At 35.2% G+C, this 21,299-nt stretch overlaps 1 protein-coding gene across 1 annotated transcript; it reads left to right on the top strand.

Annotated features, from left to right (window-relative positions):
* Positions 1-657: 657 nt before the first annotated feature.
* LOC136821315 (uncharacterized) lies at positions 658-20,650 on the top strand. Its single transcript, XM_067077548.1, has 5 exons — positions 658-812; positions 2,861-2,962; positions 10,416-10,628; positions 17,032-18,548; positions 18,793-20,650. The coding sequence occupies exons 1-5, from the start codon at positions 683-685 to the stop codon at positions 19,705-19,707; spliced, it is 2,877 nt and encodes a 958-aa protein (XP_066933649.1). The 5' UTR covers positions 658-682; the 3' UTR covers positions 19,708-20,650.
* The last annotated feature ends 649 nt before the right edge of the window (positions 20,651-21,299 follow it).

The raw sequence follows: 21,299 nt of genomic DNA, 5'->3' as shown, positions 1-21,299 counted from the left end.
TAAAGTCAACGAGAATGTCGATATCTTAATCGACGTTTTAACTCCACCATTTGTTATACCCTTGTCAACTCAAAAGATTGAAAAATTCCTCTCTACCGATCAGGAGTTTAAGAGTCAAAATGACTGTGGGCAGAAAATAAATAAATTATTAGATGAATTTAAAAAAATGAGCCAAACACTTAAAACAATGTCTAACAAATTGGCTGTCAGGATGGAGGCAACATTTCCCTGCCCTGGTAAAGAAGGCTTTCATTTAGATTGTTCGGAAGCAGAAAGCATGAAGAGAGAATTAAAGGAATTCGCAAAAAAATTCTCGACAAGTGGATATTCACATAACATCATTGTGACCGATTTTGATTCTACCCTGAAACCGAAACGAGCTCAAATCGAGATTGAATTAAGTTCAGAAAATACATCATTGACAAAATATAAGGATCCAGAATCTTCCGAATCTAAGATTTTATTCACGAAAATAAAGAAAATGGTTTTGAATAGATCAAAAGCAGTTGCTGTGACTCGGAAAAGCTGGCGCCAGGGGTCTATTATAATACAGATTTCAATTTTGAAAGAACGCAAAGCTGAATGGAGCCCAGAAGAACTTACCCAAATTGAAAATTTGTTACCGTTATTTGACCAAACTATCCCAAATTTTTTACACTTCGAGTGCAATTCCTCTTCAAAAATGGTCAACCCTACAGCCAGTATTGAATTCGCAATTATCACTGAATCAAAGATGCCATATGATAAGGACGACGTTATTCACCTATTACGCCAATATTCGAGCCATCCTACTATGGACATCGAGAAAATTTGTAAGTTTTTTATATATCAATTTTTGAATAAACTTATTTTGGTGACAGATCTAAATTTGGCATATTTTAGCATATTCACCAAAAAATGCTGCCTTTTGGTCTATAAGACTCATAGACAAAAAAAGGAACCAATTTATCCTGCCATATCGGCAAAGTTAAAAGAAATTGATGTCTCGCCAAAATAAGTTTCTCTCCAAATTTAAGAAATTTTGATGGGAATTTAATTTGGCGGACGGCTAGATAAATTTAATTTGGTGATTGTAGAACATTTTAGAGAAGAATTTTCATTAGCATAAAACCTGTTTGTGCCCTAATATACCCCAAATCTAAGAAGTTCATAAACTTGATTGGCGGGTTGGAATAAATTTGGTGGACGGTGGAAAATACTCGGGCAATTTAAGGGCTCTGACCATATTTTAATGGGATAAACTTTCGCGGGGGTTAAATTTTGCGAATTTCGCGAAAATCTGCGAAATTAAGTCCCGATGGAAATTTGGAAGGGCCTCCTCCGCGAAATTAAGTACCCGCGAAAAATTTGAAATCTTTCTTCGATCTGCAAAAATTTTAAATATTTATCGTCGTTTTTTCGTCCCGCAAAGGTAAATAGGACACTATCATTGTTTTCCTGTGAATATTTTTAAATTTTAATATATGATGCTTCAAAACAGGACATAGATCAGTATTCTGTTTGCAAAATTTGGAATCCCTTTAGAAAAATTAGATTTAGTCCTGATACGCGAAATTACGCGAAAAATCCGCGAAATTAAGTCCCCGCGAACGTTTATCCCGTCAGTCAGAAAATTTGTTAAGGGATCTGAAGATAGAACTTTTGTTTTGGCTTCTTTGACATCTTTGACAGAAATAAACAGTAATTTGATTTTTTGGTCCTAAGTATTAAGTCTTAAAACTCAGAGTTAAAACTCAGAGTTAAAACTCAGAGTTAAAACTCAGAGTTAAAACTCAGAGTTAAAACTCAGAGTTAAAACTCAGAGTTAAAACTCAGAGTTAAAACTCAGAGTTAAAACTCAGAGTTAAAACTCAGAGTTAAAACTCAGAGTTAAAACTCAGAGTTAAAACTCAGAGTTAAAACTCAGAGTTAAAACTCAGAGTTAAAACTCTACTTTCCAACGGTACTTTAAGCTGGGTGTCCACTGAAAAATAATGAGTTTGTCGCAAATAGCTGTTGAGAAAAAATAAATCCAGACATATGTCTGGAATTAAAAATCTATTGTTCTTTTTTACGACGAAGTAAAAAATAATAAATGATGTAGAATGAAAACGTTTTCATTTTTCATCGCTAATTTCTTTTTGCCCTATCGCAAATAAAACAATAAGTTTTTAATTCCAGACATCTGTCTGGATTTATTTTTTGCGACAAACAAATTCACGATGAACTTATTTTTTCCAGTGGACACCCAGCTTTAGAGCACTTAAAAATCACTTGTGGTTTTCAAATTTGAGTGAATTCCCCTTTTGTACCAAATATTACGGTGGGGATTGTAAGGCATGTCCAAATCTTTCAAAATGAACTTAATTTTTAATCACCGTTTACACTCCTATCACTTCATACTTCGACAGAAGTAATAATTATAATCAAAAAAGATATTAGGAAAAAAACAAAAAATGCTGACGTCAGCAAAACTTGTTTTTTGAATAACTCCTGTTTAGCTGATGGTATAAACATGAAATTTGGACCAAAGTTGTACAACATTAAAAGGATCAATATGAAAAAAATATTTTGAAATTATGATGACGTCAGAACTTTATTCCAAAATTTCGTATTATTCTCTGATTTCTGCTGATATCAGCAAGATTTGAAGTAACATTTGATGCAGAATAAGGGCAAAAGCCAAAAGAAATATTTCAATTATTTTTGTTTGTAATAGCAGATCTTTGGAAAGAATTTCAATATTTCTCTAAAAAGCATCACAATTGTATCTTTTCAAGAGTCGATTTTAGATTTTTGGCCTGATAACCATGATCCCTCTATTACTTGCCCTGATGCACTTTCCCAAATCTTGAAATTTTGAATCTCCTTTCTTTTTAAGCCACTCGCGATACCGAATCTAAAGAATTTGAGATTGTTTATGACAAATCGAAACAATTATCATTTAAAAAGAATTTTGCTGACGAAGAATCCTCCATACCAGGTGAGTGAATTGTAAATTATCCCAAATTATAATATACCAATATATCGATATATCCCCTTTCTAAAGTCTGTGTCAAAAAGGTGTCCATTGTTTTCATTTTTTACCATAACTTTCCAAGCATTTGTCGTATAAAGGTTTGCTATAGTTGGAAAAATATTTGATGTGGACATTTCTTTCCACTATTTAGTTTTTCAAAATTCGTTTAACAAAGTGAAAAAAAAAATGAAGAGGAAAAGAGTGAACTTCAGAAACTTCTTGTAGAATAGCGCTATAATTACCATTTTCACAAGATTTAAATCTTAGACGAGCAACACTGTGTAAAAACTTTTCAAAAATATTAAATCCGTCAAAAGATATTTAACAAAGTGTTCAACTGATTGACCCCTAAAATGCGTGTTTTTAGCTGTTTTTTTTGTAGTCCAGCAGAGTAAACTTTCTTTAATATCTTTTGCGATTGAAGTAAATGGTCTTGAATTAAGTTTATAGTAAACTTTCCAGAAATAGGAAATTTTTATCCTGGCATCTGAAATTCCAAAAAATTTCTGCTTGTTTCGCTTATAACTAAATCTTTATTGTTGGAATCTGGAAAGAATATGGTTTTTGAGACCAAAAGTCTGGAATTTTCAATTTGGTGAACCTGTAGCAGCTTTGCTCACCCCACTGGAATATTGTTGTTAAGAAATGGCCCCGTTGAAAATGATAAAAAAGTTAACACATACCACTCAAAATGACCTGATTTTAAAATATCCAAGTAGAACTTTTCTCACAAAAACGTCACCCACTAGAATCTTCTCCTTCCCCTTCTTCTAGAATCCATTATTTGAATGTGGAATACCCGGAAAAGGCAAAAAGAAATTTCGCCCGCCTGTGACTTCTATGGTAATTTCCACGTTATTTGGGTTCGTTATGTTATTGTGCTTAATTTTTTCGATAGCTTCAATCGTTCAATACGGTTTAACGTATTTGAGTAAACGCTTTTACGAAAATGTGCCATGGAGTATGGATGCCATAATGTAAACAACCATCTGTCAGACCATTTTTCAAAAATTTCAGTTGACAACAAAAAAAAAACAGCCACACATTATCACATTAGCAAGACAGCTCTCTTCTCCCAGAGGAAGTGGTAAAAAACCTGAAGAATGATACTCGAGTAAAAGTGCGAGCAACAGCAACGTCATTTTACAAGCAAAAGATGCCTTCTAGCTTAAAAAATCAGCAGGATCCTGCCTTGACAAAAATTGCCATCTTTGTTTCGCAAGTATGCAAAAGTGAAAGTAGCAGCAACGACAGAAAAACAAACATCTCACACTCGATGGGATAGTCAAACTCGATATAATTTTAGAAAGACTTTTACTTTTTTCAAAAATATGTATAATTTTCAAAAAAAAAACGACAAAAACAGAGCCAAAGTTTTACTAAAATTAATTTTCAATAAAATTTACAAGGTAAATGCTTCTTTTCGGTGGCTAACAGGTGCCATTCTTCAATTCAGAGCAAAGTCGACTTTTCTTTATTTTCGTGAACCAAATCGGTTGCATTTCTCGAACATATACAAATTTACGTCCCGCGTACGCAGACAAATTATAGTCTTTTTTCTGAAATAAGAATTAACTTTTTGCTAGACTGAAATGGGAATCTTATACAAATCAACATAAAAAGGCTTGCGGAACGAGCGTTCTGTTTTCGCAAAGCGATTTCAAAATGTACAAGAAATCGACGACTCCATTATTAATACAGAATTTAAAAAACAAACTAATACGACCTTTACATTTCACCTAAAATTTATTGCCAGTGAGTCTTGACAATAATGCCAAAAAGAGGTTTTTGAAAAAATTAAAAGACATATTAAAAAAGTCACTTGTAGTCGATTTTGTAATTTTTAATTTATTGAAGTGTATTTCACAGGTTTATTGAACTCTATGAAACAATCTTACATCTTTACAATTTAAAGATCTTATCATTCCATTCGTTTGTCAATTCTAGTTTGAATTTCCCTACGGACGGTGCATTTACAACATTGGTTGCCAAACCGTTCCAAGTATCAATGCTCCTATAGTAAAGTGAATTCGTTTGGTATCCTTTAATGCCGTCTTCAGAGAAATTTCTCTTTAATTCGAGATTGTGCTTACGTTGAGGTCGATTTCGAAGAACGAGTTTCTGACATAGGGAAGATTTATCATAGACATTAAGATGTTTATATACTTCCACCATGTCCCCAATTTTACGCCGGATCTTGAGGCGGGGTAGGATCATGACTTGTAAACGTTCTTCATATGAATGGTTTCTATAACCACCGGCAAGTCTTGTGGCCCTACGTTGGACACTTTCAATTACATCAGAGTGTTTGATCAGCCGTGGAGACCAAACAGCTTGCGGGTACTCAAGGTGAGGTCTCACAAATGCAATGAAAAGTGTGCGGAGCATCTCGGGAGATAGGAAGTCGAAGCTTCCTCGGGTAAATTAATGCGCAGGATCATTTTGAAAAAAATTTTTTTTGAAATTTTGCTGATGTCTGCACTTTATTGCAAATTTTCGTATATTGCTGATTTCTGCTGACGACAGCAAAATTAAAAAAAAAATTATGCAAAAATGTTTTTATTAATGATATGCAACTTTTGTCCAAATTTCATGTTTATACCATTAGCCAAACTGGAGTTATTTAAAAAACAAGTTTTGCTGACGTCAGCATTTTTTGGTTTTTGCGGTTTTTCGCAAAATTGGCAAAACCTGAATTTAAGTAACACCGATTTTCATGTTCTACATCGTATTGCGCTTCTTTAAAGGTATAATTTATTATGCTAAGAGGGGTGATGATGGGTCCGAAAGAGTAACGAAAATTTGGACACGCATTAATTTACCCGAGTCTATTAATCAATTCAACTATCGAGTTAGCCTTCTTGATCTTGGTGTAGATGTGTTCTTCGAAATTCAATTCACTATCAATAATCACTCCAAGATCCTTCTCTTGACCAACATGTTCTAGGACAGAGCCAGCGATCTCGTAAGGATGTGCATGTTGAATTTTCCAGAATTTCCCTAACACGTGGCACTTGTCAGGATGGAATTTCAACAACCAGTCATCAGACCGATATCGTGATGAAGTCTAATTGAATCTTCAGCCTTATTTATTTCTTCAACAAGCTTTGTGTCATCAGCAAAGAGGAACATTTCTGAGTTGGTAACTTCAGCTAATCATTGATGTAAATAACGAAAAGGAGTGGACCTAAGACACCTTCCTTGTGGTACACCACTTTGCACCTGGCATTTCTTACATAATTTTCCATTGACCTTCACATATTGGTAAGATCGGACAAAAATGCTTTCATCCAACCAAGTACCCTTCCTCTGATACCATACGCTTCGAGTTTTCTTAGTAATCTGCGATGTGGAACGGTGTCAAATGCCTTTGCGAAGTCGAAATAGATTACCTCAACAACCTTATCATTGGATATTGAGTCTGCACATTTATCTAAGTAGTGAAGTAGTTGTGTCACTGTCGATCGCTTACCCATTAACCCATGTTGTTTGGTTGATAGCAATTTCTCATTCGTGAGGTGTTCCATTATTTGTTTCTTTAGGATTCTTTCCATTACTCTACACGCAACTGATGTTAAACTAACAGGCCTGTAATTTTCTGCAAGGTTCTTTTTTCCTTTCTTTTAGATCGGGGACACATGTGCAGTCTTCCAATCATCAGGGGTAGTTTACTTTCTACGAAGGACTTGGTCATGATAGTATGTAAAGGACCGGCTATGTAAAAGGCCAGCTTTTTCAGCATAACTGGGTGAATCTCATCAGGTCCTAGCGATTTACTAGGATTCAAACCTTTTAGGTCCTTTCTGAACATGTCGATTGTTAGATCGAATGCTACAGTTGTATCTATTCTTGATGGAGACTCAGGTAGTGATCCAGCAGGTTCATTCGTAAAAACACTGCAAAATTGATCTTGTAGGATATCAGCTTTATCCTCATCAGTAAAACAAAGTGATGATTTATCATTTGGATCAAGGAGAAGAGGGGAAATTCCCGATTTGGTCTTCATTGAGTTCCGGATATCCTTCCAAAACTTCTTAGGGCTTCTTTTTGTTCGTCTGATCTTTCTTGTAACTTTGTTTCTCGCAGTAGCGTAAATAGCTCTATTTCTCTGTTCCGAAGTTGTACCTATTGATCTAGACTATGCTATAGTCTAAGACCAATCACTATCTAAAAAAAAAGCCCAAAGCCGAAGAAGAAAATTCGCAAAGGTTTTTTTTTCCGAAAAGAGATAAAAGTCGGTAGAGTTGCCAATGCATTCTGTTTCAAGGTAACATTCGAACGTAAATGATAGAACACTGTGATCACTTTTATGAAAAGTGGTGAAAGATTATGTTGCTAACCTAGCTTTCTTCATTTGTCAGAATCAGGTCAATAAGTGATGGCGTATCGGTACCTCTAGCTCTTGTTGGTACATCGACGTGTTGGTAAAAGAAGGAGTCTCTTAAAGCTTCGAGAAATTGTTCGTCTTCCTTCGTGTCATCGGGAGGAGTTGACCAATTTTCCCAATTGATATCTTATAGTCGAAGTCTCCGACGATACACTTATGACTGTATTTCTTATTCATTGCTATTTCCTTCAGAAGAAGATTAAGTGCTGTATTGTTTTTTGCTGTTTTTGACTTCGATACATACATCCGAAAAGCAAAGAATCCGCTCCTTTGAGTTTGAGCATACCTCCTGAAATTCACTATTGGCTGTCACTTCGACTACATTTTTGATCGATTTATGTGTCAAAACGATGATTCCACGTCCAACATTATTTAAGGCATTTGTTTCGTAGGGTTCGGAGTAGCCTTCAATGTGGTAGTCTTGTATGAGACGTTCTTTTTTCGAATGTTTCGGTTTTACTTCACAAATTGCAATGATATGTTCTTTTGGTTGTTCTTTTGAAATCACTTCATTTAGTTCTTTTTTCTTTATTTTAGTTAGTTGGTCTGCATTAGTATATAGTATGTTAAGGTTTTTTCGTTCGTTAGTTTGTTCGTCTTTCTTTTTTTTACGTCTTTTTTCGTGTTTGGTTTATTGCCGATCTTTGGCGTTTATCTTCTTTACACTGAATCCGTTTTTTCCAAAACCCCGTACTCTCCAGACTCCATCTTTTTCGGTTTGATTTCGTACCTTAGCATCTTCTGCCGCCTCTTTGTACTTTTTTCTTTCAGCTGGAGTTAGATCTTGGCAAATGCTCATCCCCTTATAGGCATCAATTCCTTTTAGCGCTGGGAGATTTCCAAAAACAATCATTTTCTCTTCCTCACTGTTCAGAGCAACAATGAGGGGACGCTCTACTGATTTACCTATTCTTGAGATATACTTGATGTTAACCTTGACGTGGAGCTTTTCGATGAGTGTTTTCACCCATGCTTCATCTTTTTTGGTAGCATCCTCTGTCTTTGGATCCTCAACACCATGGATGATGATGTTCTTTGATCTTCTGATCTTATCCCTTTTTTCTGCTGCCTCCTCCTCGTGGAACTCTTTAACGGCGGTCTTGATATTGTCATTAGGCACTTGGACATTGGCAGAAGTGGCTGCGGCATACGATTTTTTACATTACTCTTTCAATGATGATAAGATTTCCGTTTCTTTTACTCTATACATATTCGACAGTATGAAACGCCGGGTCATTAGACAATTTCTTCTCGAGATTAGTGAGCTCTTTTTTTGAGATTCAATAACCTCAAGAAGGTGTTGTTCATTAGACTTCAATTTCTTAATTGTCTTTTCGTTTTCTTTAATCGTCTCATTTAATTTTGAGTTGAGGTTGAGGTCCAGGTTGAGGAGAGAGGACCAAAAGATCTTTATTTACTTTCACACAATTTTGACACACGTATTTTCATGCGTTCGCAGTTCTTCTCCCGTCTTTACAGACTGCAATCATGTAGGGTTGTAGGCCTTGTACAAATGTAGTGAACTAGTCGATTACACTTCGAGCAGGTTAGACTTTCTTCGTTTTGGTCGTCAGCACAGGGTGAAGGACTGCAAAGCGGATTTGGTGTATTTCTATTCCTCGTGGACGTCATGATGGATGGTTATGGTGATGTTTAAGTTGAATTGGTTGATGTTTTTGATGAATTTGAGTGGGTCTGGTAGCGATTTTTCATGATTTTTTCAGAAAAACTCAGATTTTGTTGAATTCGACTGTCGCTTTCAGATTTGACCATAAAAAGTACAAAGATAACTGCTCAATACAACTTTTCACAAGGTAAAATAACAAAAATAAAAAACTAAAGCTGTAAAAGAGTAGCATCGTAGCATGGACTTAATAACATAGGGGTATTAAAGTGGTATTTAAAAGGGTAACACATAGTATTTCATACAGGGCTTTTAAACTGAAAATAATTTGATAAGTTTTAAAAGAACTTTCCAGAATTTTTCAACAAACGTATCCTTTGAAAAAAGACCCTACTTCATAATCATGAAGTCATAAAAGCAATAACGCTGATGTGTAGGCAGTTTAGTAATAGTGTAGTCTTTCTCGTCATTGTTTTGATTCTGTAGTTTTAAAATATTACAGTAAACGTGACATTGTAATATAGACTTTTTGATAGTTTAGGATGTCATAACTAAAAGTGGTAAAAAATAAAATCCATTTTTACAAAAATATCACTAATTTATAATTCACTACTAGTTTTCATACATTTATGCAATCAAAAAAGCAAATCATGCAGTGACTTCAAACCCCTTGAAACATTCCAATATTCTAAGGCAACGATAACGATTTTCTCCATGCATTTCATTTTGCCAGTAACATTTTCAAGAATTTTGAGGAAAATTCTGTGAAACAGCTTATTTTATTTGGAAATTATTTGGAAGTGTTTGAACTGAATAATCAGTCCGGAAAATCCCTCAATTGCGGTAGTAATTTTTTACTGCAATTGCAGTATAAACTTCACTTTAACATTTTTTACATACCCTAATAGAGACAGAATGCAAGATTCAAGGAGAAAACAGGCAATTTTTGTACATAATTGATCATATCTTTTTAACGCACAGACTAAATATTTTCTCCGTAGATCAAGTTCTTTTAATAAAAAAAGCTTTCTTCTCGTACAATTTTTTACAGTCGAAGCTTGTTTATCTTTGTCGACCATCACTATTACATGTAGACGTTATAAGTCTTTGTTACTTTGTAGGTTGAACACGAATGAAAACTACCGCAATTGCAGTATACCAAAATTGAGCGATTTTCGTGACTGATAATGACCACCAGCATCAGTGAATTTGAAATTTTCTACCACTGACTTAAAAAGATAAAAATAAAATGGAAGTGGATTTTCTAATTGCTGCCTTAACATGTAAAAGTTAATGTCATTAATTGTAATACACTCGAAACAATCCTACAATGCATCCTATTTTTAGAAAAACCAAAAAGTCCGATGAGGTCTATTAAAAAACAATGTTTTCTTTTTTTCAAAAAGATCAAATGGCTTGCAATCTTCACCAGTTTCCATCAGAAGAACATGTTCACAAATTTGTCAACCACCCTAGTCCAATAGAAGTACAATCATACGATGACTCTAACAAATCGGTTTCAATGAATGACAATTATGAATCGGACAGTAAGGAGGAGCCTGGGGAAAAACTTGAAGCGGAACCCTCGAGAAAAAAACTTAAACTAGAAAAGGAAACAGGTACTCTACATTTACCTAATTATCTTCCATGCCGTGATTAGTCATTAGTTTTTCATTGTTTGAGACATTTCATTCATTGTCTATAAAATTGTTCAGATACTTCACTTGATAAAAGACGGGGGGCACTTAGACACAATTGAGTCCCCTGCCCTATTGGGTCCCCTATTTAGGCTCTTTGAAGATATCTGACAAAGAAGAGTCACAAATTTACTAATTTTCATGTCGGTTTTTTGTTCTGAAAGGGTCCCAATTTTATCCAACATTCATATCTGACAGGGTCCACTTGTCAAGCGGCACGTCCCTGTCGGCCGTCAAAGTCAGTACCCCCCCCCCCCGGATAAAAGACATCCCTTTATAGATAACATTTAAAACATAGGATTTGTGATTTATTAACAAAGAAATTTGGCTGAGGAATTTATATTGTCAAAACGTTTATAAAATGTCTTCAAGGGCTGGAGACTTAAAGAATGGTCGAATTTTGCTGAAATTTTGTACACTTGATCCTCCCTGGAGATGTTTTTCATTTTTAAGGGCGTGGTCACGATTTTTAGTCCTAAAACGAGGTTAAAACTTTGGGGCAGGTTGGAGACTTCAAAAATTGTCCGATTTAGATGAAATTTTGCACCCTTGTTCCTTGGGAAAATATTTTGGGAATATATTTTTATTTTTTGAAAATTATCATTTTTGGGGTCTGGGGACGAGTTTTTAGCCTAAACGAGGCTAAAATCTATTTAAGTAAAATGACTGAATTTCAAGTAAAATAACTGAATTTTGACTGTAAACCCCAGCTAAGGAGGGTCATTTTTCAGAATATATAGCATTTTGTGCTAGAGAAAAATGATTCTAAGAGAAAGATAGGATTTCCCGTCGTTGATCAAAGGAAAAGCTAGAAAATGTTATATTTTTTTCAAACCAAAAATCTCGTTTTTTCAATAAATAAAAACACCAACGGGGGAGTATAAAAAAGCGTTTTGAGCAGATTTTTCTTTATTTTGTTATACTTTCTTATTATTTTACAGTATTTTCAGCAGGAAAGTATTTTTGGACTTATTTTGACATAATTTCAGCGGTTTATAGACTATTTTTTGACGAATTTTAAGAAAAAATATCGATTTTTCGAAAAAAATCCTCCAAAATGGAGTGCAAAAATTTCTTTCGAAATTTTTGAATTTTTCTCTGTTAAAACATTCTATCAACAGTATTTTGCATAAAAAATGGAATTCTAAAACCCTTAAAAGCATTTTTCTAAAACGTAAAATCGAAAAAACACCGCGACGGAGTACAAACTCCAACCTCGTTTACAATTTTGTCCAGGATAGACTTTTTAAGACCCGGGTTTCCGTAATCAGCATAACATTTCCGTTCCAGCAATGTATAACAATCCCATTCACCTTCTGGGTTGAGCAAAATTGCTATTTCTCGATTCTGCTCCCAGGCTAAAATCGAAATTACTATCAAAACAAAATCGAAAAAAAGAACAATCGGGAAGTATCTGTCTAAACATCCTGGGGGATATTCATATGGTCCGACCCATGTCATTAGCTACACTTAGGCCAGCGTCCAAGGTTCAGAAAAGGCCTTAAAAATGGTTTTCGTAGAGCACCCCTTAGATCAGGGCAAATTTTTGATATTATGCTCCTAATAGGTTGTAGAATTGACAAAAAAAATTTGCCCTTCGAATCTCCTGCAGTTTTCGAGTGAATCGATTTTTAGTTAATCGATAGAACTTATCAAGGGTCCCCCCTTTACTAACGGTTTTTTCGAAGTCTGAAAATCAAATATCTGATGCTACCAACTTATTCAGCTTGAAAAGTAGATGAAGAAAATGGGGTTATTTTTTAAGTTTCGACCACCTGGTGCCGAGAAATGGCATTTTTAAGGCTAAAAATCGACGTTTTGGGCGTTTTCCGATGACGTCAGCATTTTCCTAGAAGCATTTTCAGAAAAAATCATTCCCACGGCTGGATAGCCCTGAATTAGTAGTATCCAAAAATGGTATGGTTTGTTAACTTTCGATGTCAAAATCTCGAGATATTTTGGTTTAAATATTGAAAATTATCGATATTTTTTGCTGAGTCAGCAGTTTTTCAGCATATTTACGCACCTTAAAAATGAATTATCTCGAGATTTAGACATAAAAAGTTAACAAACCATGCCATTTTTGGATACTACTAATTCAGGGCTATCCAGCCGTGGGAGTGATTTTTTCTGAAAATGCTTCTAGGAAAATGCTGACGTCATCGGAAAACGCCCAAAACGTCGATTTTTCGCCTTAAAAATGCCGTTTCTCGGCACCAGGTGGTCGAAAGTTAAAAAATAACCCCATTTTCTTTATCTACTTTTCAAGCTGAATCAGTTGGTAGCATCAGATATTTGATTTTCAGACTTCGAAAAAACCGTTAGTAAAGGGGGGACCCTTGATAAGTTCTATCGATTAACTAAAAATCGATTCACTCGAAAACTGCAGGAGATTCGAAGGGCAAATTTTTTTTGTCAATTCTACACCCTATTAGGAGCATAATATCAAAAATTTGCCCTGATCTAAGGGGTGCCCTACGAAGTGACACAATTCACTACCTCGGCCGCTGGTCTAACTGTAAGGATACACTGTAAGGGTGTGTTTGGGGACTGCTGAATTGCAAGTTTTACAGTAAAAATCTGATGTATCTTTATAGTTTTGACTCGCACCCATTTTGATTTGTTTTGCACGTATTGTGTCAACATCTCACTTCAGCAAAATAAGATATGAAATCTAATTACACTGTAAGGGTCAGAAACTTTCGGTAAGGGCTGCACTGTAGGGTTCCGATTTTGAAAGCCATTTTTTTGGTGGCACATTTTGTCGTTTAGAAAGCGAGTGCCCCGGGCTAATAATGCAGCAAAACAGAAATACTAAAACCCAAGGCAGTTAACCAAAATTGAATTTCTCAGTACCAATTTTCTCCAATTTTCTCCTTCATTTTTAAAGATTTTTGAAAATAACCTTTCAAAAACTGTAACGTGCTAAGCACTGGGCTCAACTTCAGTATACGTGTGAAAGTGAAAGGCTCAATTGTAAACACTTTTTTTAAAAGGGCGATGGGTACTAGGGATAAGAGAAGGCCGATTGTAAACCTGTGGTGAATGGCTAAGTCGTAAACCCATAGGGTGATGAGTAATCAGGACTAGGGAAGGCTTTAAAATTGTAATCCAAAAGTGATGGTTACTCGGAATAAGGCAGGGCTAAATTGTAAACTTGATAAGCCTACGTGGCGATCGTTCACTGGAAAGGGAAGGCTCGATTGTAAACCTAGATGGATACTTAGCAGGATTAGAGAAGGCTCAGTCGTAGGCAATTTCAGAAATAAACCAAAATCGGAATGAAATGTCTAAATTGCAAAAATTCAAGTAAAAAATTTTAAGGCATTAACACTTGAAAAGTTAAAAAATATTTTTGACGTCAATTATTCTGACTTTTATGACGTTAAATAAGCCGGTAAAATGGGAATAACAAAATTCCGGTAAAATGGGAATAACTCGCGAAATTAAAAAAAATGAAAAAACTACCCCTAAGTTTTAACATAAGGAGGGCGTGTGCCAAATTTCAGCACCGTCAACCAATTATCCCGCTCTCTACGCTGCTCCAAAGTTTGTGGACAAACTCACAAACTCACAAACATTCTGAGATTCTAGCTCAACTGAAGTTGAGAATATTTAAGCTTGATAAAATTGAAGTATTAAATTCAAAATTTGTTAATTTTTGAAAAATTTGTAAGATTTCTTGGGCCTTTGGACGTGTTTCTCACTAATGCTACAACTAGCCATAATTTTCATTAAAGTGCCACCGCAGAAGAACGATCAAATACTGAAGCAAAATTTAGTCTACTATTAGAAATTTGTGTCCATCTCATAGTTATCTTCTTATAGAGATAAGATAAAGTTATTTATCAGTTGTTTTTTTGTCATCTCTTTTATTACCAAAATAATGGTACAATAATGTCTTGTTTATATCATACTAAACGCTATTGTACTAAACTGCCATTTTACTCGAACTTAATAAGCGGAGGGGTTGGAATAAAAATGTCCTGGGTGGAAAACTTTTGAAAAGGAGGCTAATACAGCAGAATTAGGACAAAAGAGGGAACTTCCAAAAACATTTTTCCAAAAATCAATAAGCGGGGGTGTTGGAATAAGCGGGGGGGGGAGGGGTGGTTGGAAAAATCTCAAAACTTAATAAGCGGGGGGGGGTTGGAATAAAAATGTCCTGGGTGGAAAACTTTTGAAAAGGAGGCTAATACAGCAGAATTAGGACAAAGGAGGGAACTTTCAAAAACATTTTTCAAAAATCAATAAGCGGGGGGGGGGTGGAATAAGAATGTCCTGGGTGGACAATTTTCGAAAAATTAATTAGCGGGGGGGACGGCTATTAGGTACCCGAGAGTATGCTAATTGCACGTCGAAATTTTAGTAATAAGTTGGAGATACGATATTTCACAGAAAAGTGCTACCAAGGGGTATTTCGGGTCCCATATCTTCCGAAGTACTTTTCTGTTCGCCTTGAAATTTAAAAAAATTCTTAACCCAAGGTTGAACTACCACTGGTGTAAAAATGAACGTTATAGCATAAGTAGAAAAAAAGCTCAATTTTTACAATCGCAAATTTAACCGCTAAAAATCGAGAATTTTTCAACCAAAAATACATTCAAATATAGCGCTTTTGATTCTCTGAAACAAGCAAAAAAAATTTCCATAATTATATTTGACTATCAAAAGTTACAGGCATTCTTGTTTCCACTGCCAATTATATCTGGACAGACTTTAGTTCGAAAGTTGTTGCGTGTGTTTAACAAAATGTAAAAATATATATAATTGTTTTTTGTAAAATTTATTCATAAAAGATGTCTCATGGTAATTAATATGACACAGAGAGAAACTTTGATAAACATTGCAAATTTATTGAAACACACACAAGAACTTTCTTTCTATAGAAGTGGTACGACTCGATACTTTTTTTCGGGACACCCTGTATTGTCTTAAAGGTAGGGTAGAAGCAACCTGTGTGTAAGACTAAAAAAGACAAGATCGGCTAAGGTTAGCTAGTATTGTCAAAGTAATGATTACAAAGAGAGGAATATATCAAATATGACGAAAAGTCCCGGGGGGGGGGGGTACTAGGGTTGGTGAATGAGGGGTATGTGCGGACGGGACCTCCGAAAACCGACCCTTAGAGAGACCAAATTTTAGTGAAACCCTTTGAGAGACTTTTTCGAAAAATTTTCTCTGATTTTCAAAAATTTCCTACCCTTAGTGAGACTTTTTTGTAATTTTTTCTCTCAAAATCAAAATTTTTTTCTAAAAATCGTGATTTTTCCCACCCTTAGAGAGACTACTCTGAAATTTCCTGATTTTTGCAACCCTTAGAGAGACTTTGAAAGGTGAAAAACCCGACCCTTACCGTCCGCACATACCCAGCACCTATTTTTGCCTAAGTACCCCCCCCCCCGGGCGACAAGTATTGGAAAAGACCCGATTGCTTGAAAAAATAAGTACTAGAGATATAATAATTTAGATTTGAAACATAAAAAATAAAATATTTTATCGACAACTTTGGGAGACTACAATCAGTGACGAAAAACTTGGCACAAAAAGGAAACCCACCGCGATTTGCAAGTGCTCTAAAGTAGGTTCGAAGGGTAGAGTTTTAACTCTGAGTTTTAACGCTAGACTTAAGACTCTTAAGAATCTGAGGATCCAAAATTTCAAAAATGGTCCAGTAGGGCTTGAAATATAGCCTAGAAACCAAAAAATCCCTCCTAGATCGAAATAATCGTTGAAATCAAGTTGAAGGCCCGAAATTGACATTCTCGCTCGAACTTCAATTTTCGAAAAATGGTAAATTAGCGAAAAGTGCCAATATGTTATGGCACTGATTGTAGAAATTTGACAATAGACCAAACTAGAAGTAAATTGCAACTTGGATCGAGAATTGTGGAAATTACAATTTTTTGCTCAGAATTTCATGCTCTATCAGATGGTACCAATCATTTTCGTTTATTTTGACTTTTGAAAATAAGCTATTTCTCTACCCCTTATTTTCCCTTGCAGTTTTGCCTATGACTACGAAATTTATTAGAATCAGCTTCTTCCCGAATAGCCTTTGGCGACTTGCCTTGCCAATTTTTTAAGATTTTTAGAAATACCTTTCAACAATATTAAGCTTGATAAAATTGAAGCGTTCAATTCAAAATTTGTTAATTTTCGAAAAGTTTCTAAGACTTACTGGGCCTTTGGACGTATTTCCCACTAATGCTACAAAAATACTGAAGCTGAGCTCAATATGGATCCGTTATACTATTAATTTTAAAAGGAGTTATAAGAGAAACGAATAGCAAATTAATGTTTTACTTCTTATCTTTCCAAACAGAAGCAGTTTCTGATGTGTTCCTTGCTCAAAACTTGGCTCGACTAAAATATCGTACCATCGACTCAACAAAATGTTCACCACAAAAATCACTTCATCAACAAATTCTCAGTAGCACTCATCCAATTTTAGGCAGGCAAACTAAACAGTTCAATCTCGGTAATGCGAAAACGTTCGAAGATCCTCTCCAAGCTGCGGATTATCTTCTGGAAAGAGAATACGGTGAAACTTTTCTTTTCAATCCTAATAAGCACGATCCTTTGTTTATTCCACCTGTGTTTACAGGATGGAGAGAAGATTCACTCCTCGGTGATGATATTGTACATGATATTCTGAGAACGATGGAGAATCTCAAAAGCGAACAGCCAAACTATTGGTTTACTAAAGAGTTGGAAAGTTTTCTTCTGACACAGAATATAAAATCTAATTCCATGCTAAACGGAATTCAATTTGAACATTGGACTTTAAACGTAAAAGTAATGTACCTGATCTTAAAGGAGATTGATGAAATTGACTTACCACCTACAATTTCCGATAACTTCATCGGCGAATGCAAAATTAGAATAATGCCATACATTAACACCACCAATTCAGAGATCTATGGCATCCTTTCCTCTAAATCTGTCAAGAAAGAAGTTAACAGAGTTCTAGGAAAATCACCATCAGAAGATCCCATTTTGAGTTGGTTCTTTAATTCGAAATTATGGTACAGAGGTGTAAGAATTGAGCAATGGCTTTACAATCAGCTTCATTCAATTAAGAATGATGATATTTTGCAAGATATAGTTATTCTATCATCACCTACATTTTTAAAAAACATCAGTAAAAAAATGCATTATGAATGTGACTTTCTTATTATTTCATGGGAACGAAAACTTATCATCGGAGTTGAGGTCAAAATGCGAATCACTTCGTCTATAGTATTTGAGCAGATTAACCGATACCATAACGTACTGGAGGAATATTTTGGCGATCAACTTGGACCCGGTTGGACATTTTTTCCGGCGATATGTGTTGAAGAAAATGACACGTTGCCAGACACGCAACACATTATAAGTATGGATACTGACATTAAATTATGGTTGGAAAGTACACTGCAGTCTTTTCCAACAATCCAACAAAATCATTCTCTTGATCAATTGAAGAATATTTTACGCATCATCGTTTTTACCATTCACGCTTCAACTCCAATTACATCATCAAACTTGGTAGATTACATGACTAACGTTATTGAATCAATTAAAACGAAAGATAATATCGTTTTTTATTCCAGTAATCAACTTCAAGTGTTTTCCGACAGCGACTTTCGATATAACAGACTCGTTGTATGTGGAGGATTTAGCACAGGGAAGAGCTTTCTACTTCAAGAGAAAGCTCGATTATTGAGTCAAGATGGCTTTTTCAAAGATCATATCATGTACGTTTGTCAATTTCGACATTCTGAAAAAGGCAGCTTGTTTTACTGGAACTTGAAATCATTACTGGATCCACATGGAATTATTGTTAGAACCACAAGAAATGTAAGTAGTGATATGATTCTCTTTTTCCCGTTTTGTCCGATAAACCTTAGCTTGAAAAGTAACGATAATGAGTAAAACGTTATAAAATTATACAAACCGTCCTCACAGGTCGAATTTCAGAGAAAGCCAAATTACTCGCAAATACTCTGTTCTTGGCACGAATCAATAGGAAACAAGCGACTGTGATCGTTAAGTTAATACTGACAGACTAATACAACTTTAATTTTGCATTGACTTGTTTAAGGGCTTGGACGAAGATATTATGAAATTCATTTCAATGAATAATATCAAAGCGCTTTTCTTGGACGAATGGGATATCCATAAAGAAACTATCGATAGATTACCCAACTGCGTCGAATACATCTGGATAGCTCCAAATGCGTCGAATTTAAATGAAAAGAAAGAGGAGCAACTTCAAGATGAGTTCGAAATCCTCCGCTTATCGTTGAATCTACGAAATAGTGAGAGTATTGTGAAAACTTCGAAGTATTCAGCTGACGAAAGATATTATCGCTATCCTTCAGGATTGAGTGCGACTTCGAGAAATCTCCCAAGAGGGCCTGACCCTGTCTTTACAGAAAGTGTTCCTCACGCCTTGCATATTGCTCGAAAATCAACAAAAAAAGGAATTTTGGTTGTTGCTGATATCATTAACGAGAAAAATGTCATCACCTTGGTCGATGAAATCAGAAGAGCGAGAAAGGATGAGAATGTGAAAGTTTTCCGTAGCCAGCATTGCAGTAATAAAGAAAGCTCAAATCCATGTGATATTTTGAAAGAAGGAGGAATATTAGTCACAGATTCTCTGTCAGTGTCAGGATTTGAATGGCCTGTAATTATTTTCCTTGCAAATAACGCTATCCGAGACGCATCATTGTCTCTAATTGAAGGCCACGAGTCTGACGTTGCCATGCGTTGTACAACACATTATATCATGGTAAATTATAAGGAAAAGGCATCAGCCGCCAAATCTGAAAGCTGTGACCTTACAGATCCGTCCACACAAATGTTGCAGGAACCTAACGTTAAAGAGGACGGTGACACTCAACTCTCGCCAGATTTTATAACTATTCAACAAATGATTAGAGATGGTAAAATCCTTTCCTTTGATAATGCTATGAATAAGTTCTGTGGGGGTTATTGCCCTCCTTGTGCATGAAGTTTGTTAATAAACGGTATTTCCTTATTGACAGTTTGAGAACCAGTGGTTTGCGTGATTGCATGAATCTCAAAAATCTTATAGGCGAATGTATTAATTTTCTATTTCACTCCAATTGTGTGAAATTCCCCCGATTTTTTAACACTATTTAAAAAATCGGGATTGTGGAAAATCATTTTTGCTTGGCCGCTGAGTATTGCATCCGCTGGGGGCTTCAATTATGGTCGGTTTTTGGTAGCAATATTCAACAAAAAAAATTTATATTCAACAATTTCATTTTCATATTCAAGAGATCAAAAATTGGTTCATCAAGATAAAAAAATTATCCAAGAATGATAATTATATGTGCAAGAAAAAATATGGGCAAGTGATTTTAAGTGGCCTGGTCTTCATATAGTTCTACATATTGAGGAGATTGTTCAAGTACGTAATATAAGCGTAGTAGTTCGTTATATCAAACTCCCTAACAATTTTTAGTATAATACTGAATCAAATGTCAAGAAGAAGGTGCCCCCTGGCTAAGGAGAGAAGGAGGGCACTAACCTTGACGGCCAGTAGAGCCGCTGGAGTTTGAAAAGTGGACCCTGTCAGATATGAATGTTTGGTAAATTCTCCCCTAATAAGCGCTGTGATGGAAAAACTCTACATAACTCTCTTTTAGCAAATATTTTGGTTTTTGAACCCGGGAAATAGGTTGTTCAATGTTAGGGAACAGATAGTTTTCCAGACAGACTATTGAAAAAAGTTTTTGTTGGATGCTTAGCCTTCCTTTCGCATTGTAGCTTTTTCCCAATCCTGGCGCGAAAAAAGAGTTTTCTTATATAATATGATAGAATAAGCTACAATATTACAGTATTACACCGTATTACACTTTAATATATTATTACACTTATAGGTATGTCGCTAATATGCTAACTTATATGAAGATCCGTCCACTATGCGACTTGGACCTCTTTTCATTTCCTTGAACAAATTTTAGTAGTGTTGAATATAAAAAGCCATGCTTCTAGAATCGTAATTTACTTTTTCTTGAATGAATATTTCTTTTCTTGAATGATTTTTTTCTTCTTGAATATGAAAATGAGATTGTTGAATATAAATTTGTTGTTGTTGAATGGATATTTTTTTAATTGAATATTGCTACCGAAATAGCATTGACGCTTTTTTATCTTGAATTTTTCATTTTTCGAATTATATGGGCTTTTCCAGAAAAAAAAATTTACCCCAACTGTTGAAGAGCTCAACCCCCTGGATATCCTCTCTTATAAAGATGCTTACCCCCGGATATCGTATTTTTTACTTGAAAAAACACTTTACCCCCCCCTGGATATCCGCTCCCTTGTAGATATTTAACCCCTGAATATCCACTTTTGAACAAAAATTGTTAACCCCCTGGATATCCGATATCCTCAACAGGGGGGGGGGCACGGAGTATTTCTGCAAAAGCCCAATGTTTGGTCTTGGTAGGTTGTGAGAATAATAAACTTATTGCTTAAAAGTTGACTGAAAAGTGTAGCGTGGTTTGTTACTCATTATGGAGCGGAGAAAATGCGCATCAAAATTGTATATATATTTTTTTTTCTCAAAAGTAT

The sequence above is a fragment of the Clytia hemisphaerica genome, unplaced genomic scaffold, assembly GCF_902728285.1.
Source record: "Clytia hemisphaerica strain Z4C2 unplaced genomic scaffold, Clytia hemisphaerica genome assembly, whole genome shotgun sequence".
Taxonomy (NCBI): Eukaryota; Metazoa; Cnidaria; class Hydrozoa; order Leptothecata; family Clytiidae; genus Clytia; species Clytia hemisphaerica.
This window is presented reverse-complemented; position numbering and strand designations above follow the sequence as displayed.